This window comes from Octopus bimaculoides, chromosome 5 (genome assembly GCF_046866305.1).
Source record: "Octopus bimaculoides isolate indiv1 chromosome 5, ASM4686630v1, whole genome shotgun sequence".
NCBI classification, from domain to species: Eukaryota; Metazoa; Mollusca; class Cephalopoda; order Octopoda; family Octopodidae; genus Octopus; species Octopus bimaculoides.
In genome coordinates this window covers 52,086,663-52,101,927 of record NC_142932.1, presented here as the reverse complement: position 1 = coordinate 52,101,927, position 15,265 = coordinate 52,086,663, and the positions used below count along the sequence as shown (strand labels likewise).

General features: G+C 36.0%; 1 protein-coding gene across 1 annotated transcript in view; it reads left to right on the top strand.

The window, feature by feature from the left end:
- The window catches only part of LOC106873590 (cilia- and flagella-associated protein 44), a 192,187-nt gene that overhangs the window by 79,331 nt on the left and 97,591 nt on the right, over positions 1-15,265 (top strand). Inside the window, exons 15-16 of the mRNA XM_014921024.3 lie at positions 6,730-6,881; positions 14,601-14,877. Of these exons, the coding sequence (XP_014776510.2) occupies positions 6,730-6,881; positions 14,601-14,877 (429 nt within the window). The remainder of the gene's footprint in view (positions 1-6,729; positions 6,882-14,600; positions 14,878-15,265) is intronic.

Below are 15,265 nucleotides of genomic sequence, written 5' to 3'. Positions count from 1 at the left end.
ATTAATAATATTCACAGGAAATCAATATTCAAATTTCGAAAGATATATGTCTAATAAGACATGGTGATATTTTGAATTATAATTAAATTAAAATTTAAGATATACGAAATATAAATATATATATATATAAAAATATAAATGTACATAAAGATACATGTGTATATAAATGCATATAAAAATTTATGCTTAATTGAGAATAAATATTATAAAGTCTAAAAATTAAAAAATTAAGAAACATCTGACGATCATTTCACGGACATTATTGCAACCAAAATGTAATCAAAAGATAAGCATACTGGCAATAATTCTGCTCTTTGGAGATGAATGGAGTTATAATATATGTGTTAAGAACGAATGGTGTATATAATAAGGCGATATTAATTAAAATATTAAAAAATATTAAAAATATTGAAATATTAAAATGCATACTGTCCTTTAAAGAAATTGTAAAAGTAATCCCTCCTATAATTTGGAAAGTTCATTTTTTTTCGTTTGTGGAAATTTTAAATGATATATATTTTTTTATAAAAATTAGTATGTTTTTCTGAATATATAAAAATTCGGTATATAACTATAGTAAAGTTCATCTTGTTGTTGGATATATTGGTAGTCCTATGAATCACATCAATGTTTAAAAGTTCATCCACTGCAAATATTTCATCGTTAAATTTAGCTAGAGTTGAGAATATTATATATAAAAAGTTTTTGTCAGAAGATTCCATTTTAAATTCAATTTTAATTTAATTTAAATATTAAAAAAATTTTTTTTATCACTTATGAAGTAATATAATAGAATCTAAGTTCAAATTCCTAAGCATTTAGATTAAACATTTATTTTTAATTTTAATTAATATATCTATGAAGGTATTATAGATTGCTATTATTAGAATTCCATTAAGTGTCTACATTTAACACGCACCTATGTATATATATATGTATATGTGTAGATACTAGATATATATGCGTGTTAAATGTAGACACTTAATAATGGAATTCTAATAATAGCAATCTATAATACCTTCATAAATATATTAATTAAAATTAAAAATAAATGTTTAATCTAAATGCTTAGGAATTTGAACTTAGATTCTATTATATTACTTCATAAGTGATAAAAAAAATTTTTTAATATTTAAATTAAATTAAAATTGAATTTGAAATGGAATCTTCTGACAAAAACTTTTTATATATAATATTCTCAACTCTAGCTAAATTTAACGATGAAATATTTGCAGTGGATGAACTTTTAAACATTGATGTGATTCATAGGACTACCAATATATCCAACAACAAGATGAACTTTACTATAGTTATATACCGAATTTTTATATATTCAGAAAAACATACTAATTTTTATAAAAAAATATATATCATTTAAAATTTCCACAAACGAAAAAAAATGAACTTTCCAAATTATAGGAGGATTACTTTTACAATTTCTTTAAAGGACAGTATGCATTTTAATATTTTCAATATTTTTAATATTTTTTAATATTTTAATTAATATCACCTTATTATATACACCATTCGTTCTTAACACATATATTATAACTCCATTCATCTCTGAAGAGCAGAATTATTGCCAGTATGCTTATCTTTTGATTACATTTTGGTTGCAATAATGTCCGTGAAACGATCGTCAGATGTTTTTTAATTTTTTTAATTTTTAGACTTTATAATATTTATGCTCAATTACGCATAAATTTTTATATGCATTTATATACACATGTATCTTTATGTACATTTATATTTTTATATATATTTATATTTATATTTCATATATCTTAAATTTTAATTTAATTTGGGGCTGTACCAGGTTCCGATATGATTTAGTAAGGTTTCTACAGCTGGATGCCCTTCCTGATGTCAACCACTCTGAGACTGTAGTGGATGTCTTTTTGTCACATTGTCTTCTGTGCATGTGTGCTTGTAGTTGGTACTATTGTGGTCATGTGATCGAAGTTTGACCCTGATCATGCCATTTTTCTTTCTGGCTTTACTGTGTAAGCATGGCCACTCCACTAGCAATGTGCACCAAAGAAGAACAAAGAGCAATGATCTGATTTCTCTAGAAAAGGTGTGTATGAGCAACAGTGCAAATTACAGTGCTTTGCTGGTCAATAAACTGAAGCCAGCTATTCGCACCAAATGCCAAAGCCCATTGTCGAAGAAAGTTTTTGTTGTTGCATGACAATGAACTCCCACACATAGCCCCCATCTACCCAGACTGTTGAAACCATTAACCAAATGGGTTTTGAGGTGCTGGAATACCCTGCCTACAGCCCAGATCTTGACCCTTCTGACTATCATATCTTTGGACTGCTCAAAGATAGTTTATGAAGTCGTTGGTTTCCTATGGATGAAGATGTGAAGGAAACAGGGCATAAATGATTGCACAACCAACCAAAAACCTTCTTCTTGGAGGGAATATGCAAGCTTATGAACTGCTAAATCAAGTGCATCGAAAAGGAAAGAGACTAACAGAAAACTGATCACCAGAAAATTGATCCTGTTTCAATTTCGCCAGTTATATTTTCTGAAATGGCCATAGGTTTTTAACTGATTTTTACTGTTCATGGTTTTTAACTGACTTTTACCTTAATGATATCTCGTTATTACTGAACTCTATTTATTCCTCCTTGAATACATGTATCCACGCATGCATACACAGTTTTTATGTTCTTATATCTTACTTCATTTACATTTTATATCTTTTTTTTTTAATTATATTTTTTATTGTATTTTATTATTTTTTATTATTTGAATTTTTAATATAAACCTGTATCCCATCCAAGAGGGAGAGAGTGAAAGAGAGAGAGGTTTCTTTTCAATTACGCTGTTTATTTTGGAAGACAAAAGAGGAAGAAGAAAAAACCATGTTATTAACACTGGAACTACATTCAGAAATAACAGTAACAGTATAAATGTTTCTTCATCCATCATCATTACTATTAATAAAAAAATAATAAATTAAAATGACCATAAAGCTCTCTTTGCTAAAAACGTCATATAAAAAAACAAGGAAATGCTCTGTTTTTATGCTTCACTACCTCAACCCATGTCTTCTTGGATGAGAAGGGCTGTGTGAAGAAGTGCCACTCCCAAACAGTGGAAGGAATCCGGAGTAGAGGGAGACCCAAGAAGACCTGGGCCTTAGAGTCAACTTAGCTAAAACCAAAGTCTTATTAAGTAGGAAAGCAGACAAACCACAAATTCCTTCAGGTAGATGGTCCTGCTTGATCTGTAGAAAAGGCATAGGTAGAAACTCCATAAGATGTACCCAGTGTAAGCTATGGACACATAAAAGGTGCAGCAATATCAAAGGAAGATTAACCGGGAAGATAGCTTTCGTGTGAGGCAGATGCACAGGTACAATAAACACCACAGATGCTCAGAAAACAGATTCCATCGTTTTTGTATGTGACAAATGCTCAGGTGCTATAAACACTGAAAATGTGCAGAGAACAGCTTCTGTCATATTCCAGGGAGAAAAACTTGAAGTAGCTGATGTCTTCTGTTACCGAGGAGACCAACTCAGTAGTGGGGGTGGATGCTCTGAAAGTGTTGCTGCTAGAATAAGAATAGCCTGGGCAAAGTTCAGAGAGCTCCTACCTCTGCTGGTGACAAAGGGCCTCTCACTCAGAGTAAAAGGTAGACTGTATGACACATGTGTATGAACAGCCATGCTACATGGCAGTGAAACATGGGCTGTGACTACTGAGGACATGTGTAAGCTTGCAACGAATGAAGCCAGTATGCTCTGCTGGATATGTAATGTCAGTGTGCATACTAGACAGAGTGTAAGTACCTTGAGAGAACAGTTGGACCTAAGAAGCAAGAGAGACGACTGCACTGGTATGGTCATGTGTTGTGAATGAAGGAGGACAGCTGTGTGAAAAAGTGTCACACCCTAGCAGTTGAGGGAACCTGTGGAAGAGGTAGACCCAGAAAGACCTGGGATGAGGTGGTGAAGCACGACCTTCGAACATTGGGCCTCATCGAGGCAATGACTAGTGACCGAGACCTTTGGAGATATACTGTGCTTGAGAAGATCTGACAAGCCAAGTGAGACCCTAACCTGTGGCCTTTGCCAGTGGGTGTAACCAGCCCACTTACGAATACCCCTCATTCATTGGACAATAAACTTTGCTTGCGAAGACCTATTGAGGCAAGTGAAATCAGAGTCAAAATCGCTGATGTGGCTGATGACAGTACCGCATGATTGGCATTCATTCCAGTGGAATGTTAAAAGCACGTCCGAGCATGGAGTGTAACCACCCCACTTATGAGTACCCCTCATTCTTTGGACGATAAACTTTGCTTGAGAAGACCTATTGAGGCAAGTGAAATCAAATCAAAATCGCTGATATGGCCAATGACAGTACCGCCTGATTGGCACTTATGCCAATGGAATGTTAAAAGCACATCCAAGCATGATTGTTGCCAAGCCACGGATTGGCTCCCATGCTGCTGGCATGTAAAAAGCACCATTAGAGCGTGATTGTTGCCAGCGTCACCTTACTAGCACATGTGCCAGTGACACGTGAAAAACAACATTCAAGCATGGTCGTTGCCAGTGCCACCGGACTGGCTCCCATGCAGGTAGCATGTAAAAAACACCTTTTGAGCATGGTTGTTGCCAGAACCGCCTGACTGGCCCACGTGCTGGTGGCACGCAAAAGCACCCACTACACTCTCGGAGTAGTTGGCGTTAGGAAGGGCAGCCAGCTGTAGATTGAGCCTGGTGCAGCCATCTGGTTCACCAGTCCTCAGTCAAATCGTCCAACCCATGCCAGCATGGAAAGCGGACGTTAAATGACGATGATGATGATGTTGATGATATATATACATATATTATCATCATCATCATAGTTTAACGTCTGCTTTCCAAGCTGGCATGATTTGGACGGTTTGACTGAGGTCTGGCGAGCCAGAAAGCTGCACCAGGCTCCAATCTGATTTGGCAAAGTTTCTACAGCTGGATGTCTTATACACACGCACACACACACACACACACACACACACATATGTGGTAAACCTGTTTGTTGCTCTAACTCTATTGCAAGCATTCATTCCATAGTAGGTACCTAGTGTGAAAATAACAAGATCTAACACCCCTTTCTGCTACCAGTCTTCGAGGTCTTGCATATAGGTAACAAGTGCTTCTCTTCCACCATTGATGAAACAAAAGAGACTTGATAATGATTTAGTCTGTAAATTTTGTTGCTATCATTTTTATGCTTAGTATCAATTTTTATCATCATCACAATCACAGTTTTTACTGTTGCTGTTTCCATTCTAACATGGATTGAATAAGACTTGTTGGTGCTAGACACCCTTCCTACCACTATCACTTGTTTTTTTGAGTAAGCTATCTTAAAACCTATGAAGTCCACCTAGGCAGGTAAGGAACACACTGTCCACAGGAGATGGAAACAATGCTATCATTTTTGTCTCTCAGTGTTGATGCTAAGAGAAATGGAAACGCACTCCATCTCTCTCTCTCTCTCTCTATCGCTTTCTCTCTCTTACACTCACACACAATTACATAAACATACACCCAGAAAAATATGTTATACACATACACGCATATCATCATCTTCATTATCATCATCATTTAACATTCACGTTCCATGATGGCATGACTTGAACAGTTTGATAGGATTCAGTGGGATCAAGGACTGCAATAAGCTTCAGTGCCTGGTTTGGCATGGTTTCTCTGGTTGGATGGGTCTTCCTAATGCCAACCATTTTATAGCTCAGATATACATACAGACAAAACCAGGAAAGAAAAAGCTGATTTAAAGACAAAAGGTTCAAGCCATAATGGGAACTGTTAAAATTTGTAGAATTTTCACCTAAGTATGTATTCGCATGTCTAGAAATGCAACTATATGCATAAGAATACATACATAAAACAATACATACAACAAATCTATACTGGCACTGACTCCAAATACTGCACATATGCATACATACATGCAAAAATACCCTGTTGATGTTGCTGAAATTCCAATGAATGAACCTTAGATCTAGGTTAAAAGCCAACTCTTTCTCTATTAGCAAGTAATCTTGAATTCAACTGAATAATGACATACATACATACATACATGCATTCATACATACATACATACATACATACATACATACATACATACATACATACATACATACATACATACATACATTGTTGTTGTTGGTTGGCACTCCGTCGCTTACAACGACGTGGGTTCCAGTCGATCCGATCAATGGAACAGCCTGCTCATGAAATTAACGTGCAAGTGGCTGAGCACTCCACAGACACGTGTACCCTTAATGTAGTTCTCGGGGATATTCAGCGTGACACAGAGTGTGACAAGGCTGACCCTTTCAATTACAGGCACAACAGAAACAGGAAGTAAGAGTGAGAGAAAGTTGTAGTGAAAGAGTACAGCAGGGTTCGCCACCATCCCCTGCCGGAGCCTTGTGGAGATTTAGGTGTTTTCGCTCAATAAACACTCACAACGCCCGGTCTGGGAATCGAAACTGCGATCCTATGACCGTGAGTCCGCTGTCCTAACCACTGGGCCATTGCGCCTCCTAAATACATACATACATACATACATACATACATACATACATCGACTTTCATAGTGAGCAGATATTTATATATATCCACTTCCTTTATTTCAAATTTTGCTACACACAAAATATGTTAATCATATAAATTGCATAAATTATATATTCCAGGGTGATTACGATGCTGGTTATATATATGAATGCGCATTTCCAGGTGAGGGTGATCCTCAGAGAGCTATTTCTGACAGTGATCCAGCAACCCCAATCAGAGCTGTTGCTGTTGTGAACAATAATAATGCAGGAATTACAATAATGAAGTTTTGGTAAGGTTATCCATTTTAATTGCCTTCTTATCAAAGTATTCCAAGACTGAGTGTCTATAATATAAAATTTACAAGATTTAAGGATCTTTGACCCTTACATTCTCCTCTGCTGTTCTTTCCAGAAAAGTAAACTACTGAGTTTATCAGTTTGAAAGGGTTGGTTAATATTTTATGAATTGGAGATCTAGCACTTTCATATATTGAATCAACATTGTGTTGTTGATGCCATTGTTTAGGCTGAGATCAATTCTGATAACAAAAGATTTAAGATCAAAGGCATTCAAGAGGTGAACATCTCATGTGTTTTTAGGAACAAGCATGAATACAAGATTTCTATGGATCTTCTTTTCACCTTGGTAGTGATGGACACTGTTGAAGCTTGCTGTGTGTGTGTGTGTGTGTGTGTGTGTAAGAAAAACAAAAGTGGGGTTCAAAATTCACAAAAGCTGTTTGGACAGCATTTTATGAATGCATTCTAGATTACATCATGTAAACGTATAAACAAGTAAAGAAGAAATAAAAAAAAGTTTCCAGTTCACCAACAATCATGGTGGAACACTTGTTTCGTGACGTTTAGCATGTTGGGTAAGTGTTCTGAGCTATAGCTGGGAAATGACCAAAGCTCTGTGAGTGGATGGATTTAGTAGACAGAAACTCTGTGTGTGTGTGTGTGTGTGTCTGTGTGTGTGTGTGTGTGTCCTTGTTTTGACATTGCATGGTTGTTGTAAATGAATGTCATTCACTTTCTATATTCTACTAAAACATGTCTAATCATGAGGAAATATTAGCTTGCTTGGTAAAAGATTAGTGTTGGCAACAGGAGAGGCATTTTGGTTTAGAAAATCTACTTCAATATGCTCCATCCAACCCATGCAAGCATGGGTATGTGGATGTTAAAACGATGATCATGATGTACGTGTGTGTTTCTATGCATATGTTTGCAAGTGTGTGTGTGTGTGTGTGTGCATTTGAGTGTTTAATTACACTTTTGTAAATGTCTAGTTGCATGGGTTTAAATTAGTGTCCCCATAATGCAATCTATATTATAAAAGTCAAGCTGATCTTCATCTGTTTGTCCATCACAGCATATATATAGAATGAGGGAAGAAGAGAAGGAATCAAAAGGGGAGTTAACTCTTGTTGCAACATACATTTAGAAGGAGGGAAGAAGGAGAAAAAGTTGTTGTTGGAATAGAAATATGGTGAGAGAGAGAGGGGGGGGGGGAGAAAGGATGTGAAAGATAGATAGATTGGTAGTGTTGTCACCATAGTAACAAGTTTTGATGAAAAACAATAATTTCAAGTGCATGTCTGTCAACAAGACAACACAGACTTAAAAAAAAACACTCATTATATAACAGTCCACTATTAACTGGCCACACCATACAAGGCCATGGGATTTCTGAGGCACACTTATATATACATGAAAGCACCTTCTCCAAAGATTAATGTAAATTCATTGCCATAGTGCATTCTACCATTGGAAATAAATGTAAAATTGTTTAAGAATGCTATAGTATAATTGTTAATGTGAAAGCTTCTTGCAAACAAATAATTTTTTAGAGCATTTAAGCTAGAAAATATAATGCCAGTTTTTTAAAATATCATCATCATCATCATCGTTTAACATTCACTTTCCATGCTAGCATGGGTTGGACAATTTGACTGAGGACTGGCAAACCAGATGGCTGTACCAGGCTCCAATCTGATCTGGCAGAGTTTCTTCAGCTGGATGCCCTTCCTAATGCCAACCACTCCAAGAGTGTAGTGGGTGCTTTTACGTGCCACCAGCACGAGGCCCAGTCAGGCGGTACTGGCAATGGCCACACTCAAATGGTGTTTTTTATGTGCCACCTGCACAGGAGCCAGTCCAGCAGCACTGGCAATCACCTCACTCGAATGTTTTGTTCACATGCCACTGGCACAAGTGCCAGTAAGGCGACTCTGGTAACGATCATGCTTAAATGGTGCTTTTTATGTGCCACCGGCATGGAAGCCAGACAGCTGCTCTGGCAATGATCATGCTCGGATAGTGCTGTTATCGCTCCACTGGTATGGGTGCCAGTCATCGAATTTGGCTTAATTTCGATTTCACTTGCCCCAACAGGTCTTCACAAACAGAGTTTAGTGTCCAATGAAAGAAAGCTTGGCATGGGTGCCAGTCGTCAAATTTGGTTCGATTTCGATATGTAATGTGAAAAGCAATTGTTCTTTCTCATATTTGGTTATTAATTGCACATATTCAAGAAGACCCATACTCTACAGTAGAAGTGTTTAGTCTGGTCCCTCTGGTAGCATAAAGCTCTTGTGGTGGTGCCACATAAAAGTGCCCATGCAGTGTCACTTTAATGCACCCATGTGGTGTCATGTAAAAGCACCTGTGTGGTGCCACATAAAAGCACCCATACGTCACCATGTAAAAGCACCCATTGTGTTGCCATATAAGAGCACCCAATTCATTCTGTAAGGTGCTTGGCATTAGAAAGGGCATCCAGCTATAGAAACCATGCCAAATCAGATTGGAGTCTAGTGCAGCTCTCTAGCTTGACAGCTGTGGTCAAACATTCCAACCCATGCCAGCATGGACAACGAATAGTAAATGATGATGATGAGGATGATGATGATGATGATATATATGTATATACATATATACATACATATACATATATACATGCATACATACATACATACATACATTTAGAGGTACAGGCGTGACTGTGTGGTAAGAAGCTTGCTTCCCAACCACATGGTTCTGAGTTCAGTCTCACTGCATGACAACCAAAGCCTTGTGAGTGGATTTAGTAGACAGAAACTGAAAGAAGCCCATCATATATATATATGTACATATATGTATATGTTTGTGTTTGTCCCCCCACCATCACTTGATAACCAATGCTGGTGTGTTTATGTCCCCATAACTTAGTAGTTCGGCAAAAAGATACTGATAGAATAAGTACTAGGCTTACAAAGAATAAGTCCTGTGGTCGATTTCTCCAACTAAAGACGGTGTTCCAGCATGGCCACAGTAAAATGACTGAAGCAAGTAAAAGAGTAAAAGAATAAAACAATATGTATATATATATCATGAAGTTTACATCTTGCTCAGAGATTTATTATTGCCTGAATATATATATATATATACATATACATATATGCATATAAAAATTTTTTTTTTTCGTAATGAGATAAAAAAACCAAGGCTGGATAGATTTTACAACATTTATAAATAGAAGGTTTTACAGCTGTTTCCAGGATATTTATTATATCCTTTCATCGGAGACGGTGTGAGAAGATGGTTAAGCATATATACATACGTATACGTACATACTTACATGTATATGTATATACATATGCATATGTGGACACAGGACGTCACATGTCTATATGCATATATATATTATTTATATTATATGATTGAATGACACGCATCATCCTTTTCCAAGTAAGTTTTATATATATATATATATATATGTATATATATATATATATATATATATGTATGTATGTATATATATATATATATTTATATATATATATATATATATCATCATCATCATCATCATCATTGTTTAACGTCCGCTTTCCATGCTAGCATGGGTTGGACGATTTGACTGAGGACTGGTGAAACCGGATGGCAACACCAGGCTCCAGTCTGATTTGGCAGAGTTTCTACAGCTGGATGCCCTTCCTAACGCCAACCACTCAGAGAGTGTAGTGGGTGCTTTTACGTGTCACCCGCACGAAAACGGCCACGCTCGAAATGGTGTCTTTTATGTGCCACCCGCACATATATGTATATATATATATATATATATATATATATATATATATACACATCCATCAGACACCTACACCATTTCCATCTACTAACTTCTACTCATAAAACATATTCATTCTGAGACTAGAAGATACTTACCCAATGTGCCATGCAGTGTATCAAATCCAGAATTGGGTGGTTGTAAGAACCAAAAAAGGAAAAAAAGGTTATTAGATTTCCTTTAATGAGAATTTACCTTGGTAGTGCTAATATCTGTTTTGAGGAATGTGGCCAGCTGGCAGAAATGTGAGCATGCCAGGTAAAATGCTTTGTGGCATTTTGTCCATCTTTGCATTCTGAGTTCAAATTTCACCAAGGTTGACTTTGCCTTTCATCTTTTTGGGGGTCAATAAAATAAGTACCAGTTGAGCACTAGGTTTAATCTCATTGACTTAGTTCCTTCCCTAAACTTTCTCGCCTTATGCCAAAATTTGAAACTAATATTTGTTTAGTGGAGAGTTTCTGTTTCTGTAATGGGTCTGCCCTCCAGTTGACATAATACAAGATGCTCAAAACCTGACGCAAAAACCTGTCTGCATTTGAAAATTAATAAATGCTTCATGATGTGGGGCGTAAGCTTTGCCAAACTATGCAACAGAGCACGAAGATGTATTGCTCATTGCTTTTATCATTCAAACACTTTTGTACATTCGTTATTTCTTGGTAAATAATATCTGTCCATATCTTTTACTTTCAAATGGCTTTATTTACATTTTCATGATTACATCATCGGGAAGTGCATTAGTAACTCAAAATAACAAAGCTTTTTTTCTAATGTAGGACACTTGTATCTTGCTATTTTTGGTAATTATTAGCTTAAGATGTTGGCTCTCTCAGCACATTAATATCTATTATTAATTACGCATTAATATCTATTATTAATGATGCATGTGCAATTAGCTCTGAAATGAGCTGGTAGCAGATTAGACAATTCTCAAGAAGCCATGGTTGTTTCATATATATTGGAATGTGGTGTGTTGAAACGAGAGAATTTAAAGTATATGTAAGTTTTTGTGTATTTTTGTATTTATGTGTGTCATCATCATTATTATTGAATGTTAGTGGTTGGGTGGACAGTTCAAAAGCAGACCTCAAGATAAGAAAGGCACAAGCATGGACAGCTTGTCACAAACTAAAGAAGATCTAGGACTCCAAATTGCCCAGTTGAATCAAAATCAAGCTGTTCATTGCAACTGTTGAATCAATGCTGTTATACGGTAGTGAAACATGGGCATTGACATAGAAATTATCAAACAGTCTAGATCGATGATGCACAAGGATGCTATGAATGGCGCTAAATGTAAAATAGCAGCAACATATGACAAACGAGACCTGAAAGTTAGTGAGAAGATCAGGCAAAGATGGCTGTGACTATCTAGACACTGCATATGCCACCCTGAACTGGTAGCAACCAAATTAGTCTTGTGAAACCTACTTCATGGCAATGTAAGAAGAGGAAAACGTCCTTACACTTACATCAACAACTTGATTGCAGACACTGGCCTGAAATGTATCCAAGACCTCAAGGCAGTGATGTTGAACTGAGAAGTGTGGCTGGGTGAACTTTGTTGCTGTGGTCTAGGCTGGAACCTGGCCATAATAATAACTAATAATTGTTATTATCATCTTACATTCACTTTTCATACTAACATGAGATGGACAGTCCAACAGAATCTGATGAATAAGAGGACCACATAAGGCTCCAATGTCACATATTTATATTATTTTTAAGCCTGCATTCTCTCCCTAACGCAGGGCATGTTTGATATGCAGAAAGGAGTAAGAAGCTCTATGAGCAGTAGGGTCACTGGTTTATTAATGACATCAGCACTATACTGTTTGGAAGTTCAAATGGCAATGTAAACTGAGTGTTTCATTACTTGCAGTGCAAAATAAAATGTTGCAAAGAAATTTTCAATAGAGAAGCAATGGGCCCTAACAAATGAATATACTTCACAAAGACAAAACCATCCACTTGGTGGTCCATGACACTCTTTTCATTATGGGATACCATTGTTACTACTTTTACAGTTGTGTTTCTTTTAAACAAGTTGACAAGAGTTAGAATGTCCATGACAATTCATTCCTCACACCCACTCTTTCTCTCCTACTCCTTTTTAAAATGAACTTTATTTTAGAATGATCATTGTTGATGCTGTAACAGTTTTGTTGTTTTATATTCCAGTAATATTACATCTTTTTGTTTGGTTGTTGAGTAAACCTGAATTAAAACAAAAAAAAATAGCTAAACAAAATATTAGTGACAGTTCACTGCCTATGTATGTATGGATGGATGGATGGACAGATGGATGGATGGATGGATGGATGGATGGATGGATGGTCAGATGGATAGACGGACTGACGGATGGATGGACAAACGGATGTACAGACGAGTGGATGGATGGATGGACAGATGGATGGATGAATTGTTTGACTATTTATTTGTTTTTTAATAAATAATAAACAAGAAGAGTAACTCAACACCAGTTTATAACTAGGACTTGACATGGATGTACTATGTTTTAAATTTTAGAATTATAATACATTTAGAAATATAATATATTGACAAAGTTAATAATAATTGAAATTAAATCTTTATCTTCAAAGCCATTTGCACTGTCTTATGTGTGTATGTTATTATCATCATGAAACATGCCTGTGTCCTCATAAACAACTCAGTGACACTAGTAACATAGGTTTCTCATTACAGAACAGAACATGATAGTGTTAATGAGTTTAAGGCTTAGTTATAAACAGTGAAAATAGTAGTCCGTGCTGGTATCATCGTCATCATAAAGATCACGATCAGGATCATCATTATTATCATCATCATCATCATCATCGTTGTATTCATCATCATCATCATCACCACCATTATTGTTTTAGTGTCCACTTTTCCACATCTGTGTGACTCAAACAGAATTCACTGAGGCAGATTTTCTGTGCTCTTCCTGGTTGTCATCCATCCCTTGTTTCCAAGCAAAGTAATATTCCCCAATAAGCAAACACATTTTCATGGAAGATTAGAAATAAATGATGTCAGATGATGATGACACTTTTTTTACAACTGTTCTGTGAATCTAAAATATAGACACAAGCATGCATGCATGTGCACACACACAAACACACACACACACACACACACACACACACACACACACACACACACACACACAGTGGTCTTCTGCAGTAGTTTCGCCAGATAGTAGGTTGTGATTTGAGGTAGATGTAGATTTGGTTGATATTTCTAGCAAGTTTCATGAGCACATAGAAGCTTTTTGTTGGTTTGCTGATAACAGTGGCAGAACCTGTTATCCTCAAAGTACTTAGATGCAGATGAGTGTACTTATATTTGAGTGTTTTGGCTATGAACAAAGCACTATAACATGAATAATAAACTCTACATATTATCTCAATCTTTTATTTTTATACTGTTGTACATATACCTTGTTTTAGCTCTGCTTTCTTTTCTCTCCTTTGTTATTTTATGTGTATGCCAAGCATTTTTATCTCATATATTCATCTAATAAAAAAAAGAGACAAATTAAATTGGCCCATAGCTTGAGACTTACTTCAAGCTTTAACAAAACATTTGATGCAGTCTCTGTCCTTTCTTTCTTTCTTTCTCTATTTCTTTCTTTCTTTCTTTCTTTCTTTCTTCATTTTCTCTTCGTTTGGGTGTTTTGCTGTGTCCAGTCTGGCCACTCTGCTTTTATTGCATGTCAAAAGGTTATGAAATTGCATGACGTTTCTGTAAGTGAGGCTCAAAATATCAATTTAGATTCAACACAGTAGGTAATTATTTGCATGTTTTTCATAGAAGACTGATTTATCTCTCAACAAATGACAAAAGCCCGTTAATAATAAATGTTTCTTATCTCTCTGCTTTATTTATTCAACAGCAAATCCCAAACCCAGCTGTTGCTAGGTACAACTGATGGCAAGATCAGAGTGCATCACTTACCTGTTCCTGGTTCCATCAAAGAGCTCGGTCCATACTGGGAGTTTGGGATACATGATTCAGATTATGGCTACCTAACTGGTTTAGTAGTCAACTTTCAGGACAATTACCTAATATCTTCTGGTGCTGATGGAAATATCTTTATCTTTTCTTATATGTCACTAGACAAAATTGAAGAAAAAATTGCTGCTGCAGAACCATATATTTTCCTAGCGAAGGTAAGTAAGGGTTATACAATGTATTCTCTGACCATTTTATTTCAAGCTTCCCATGGTTATTAAATGAGAGAAATGAGCTGGCAGAATAGTTAACATGCTGGGCAAAATGTCTGGCAACATTTCATTCATCTTTATGTGCTGAGTTCAAAAAGGTCAATCAAATAAGTACTAGCTGAGCACTGGGTGTGACATAATTGACCTACCCTCTCTTCTGAACTTACAGGTCCTGTGCCAAAATTTGAAACCAATATTAAATGCACTTTCTATATTGAAGTGGCCAGAGTATCAATGTCATTTGTATTCTTATTTTTATATGAATACAAATATATATTTGGGATTGATGTAGTCTACTTGCCCACTCCCGCAAAATTTCAGGCTTTGTACCTTT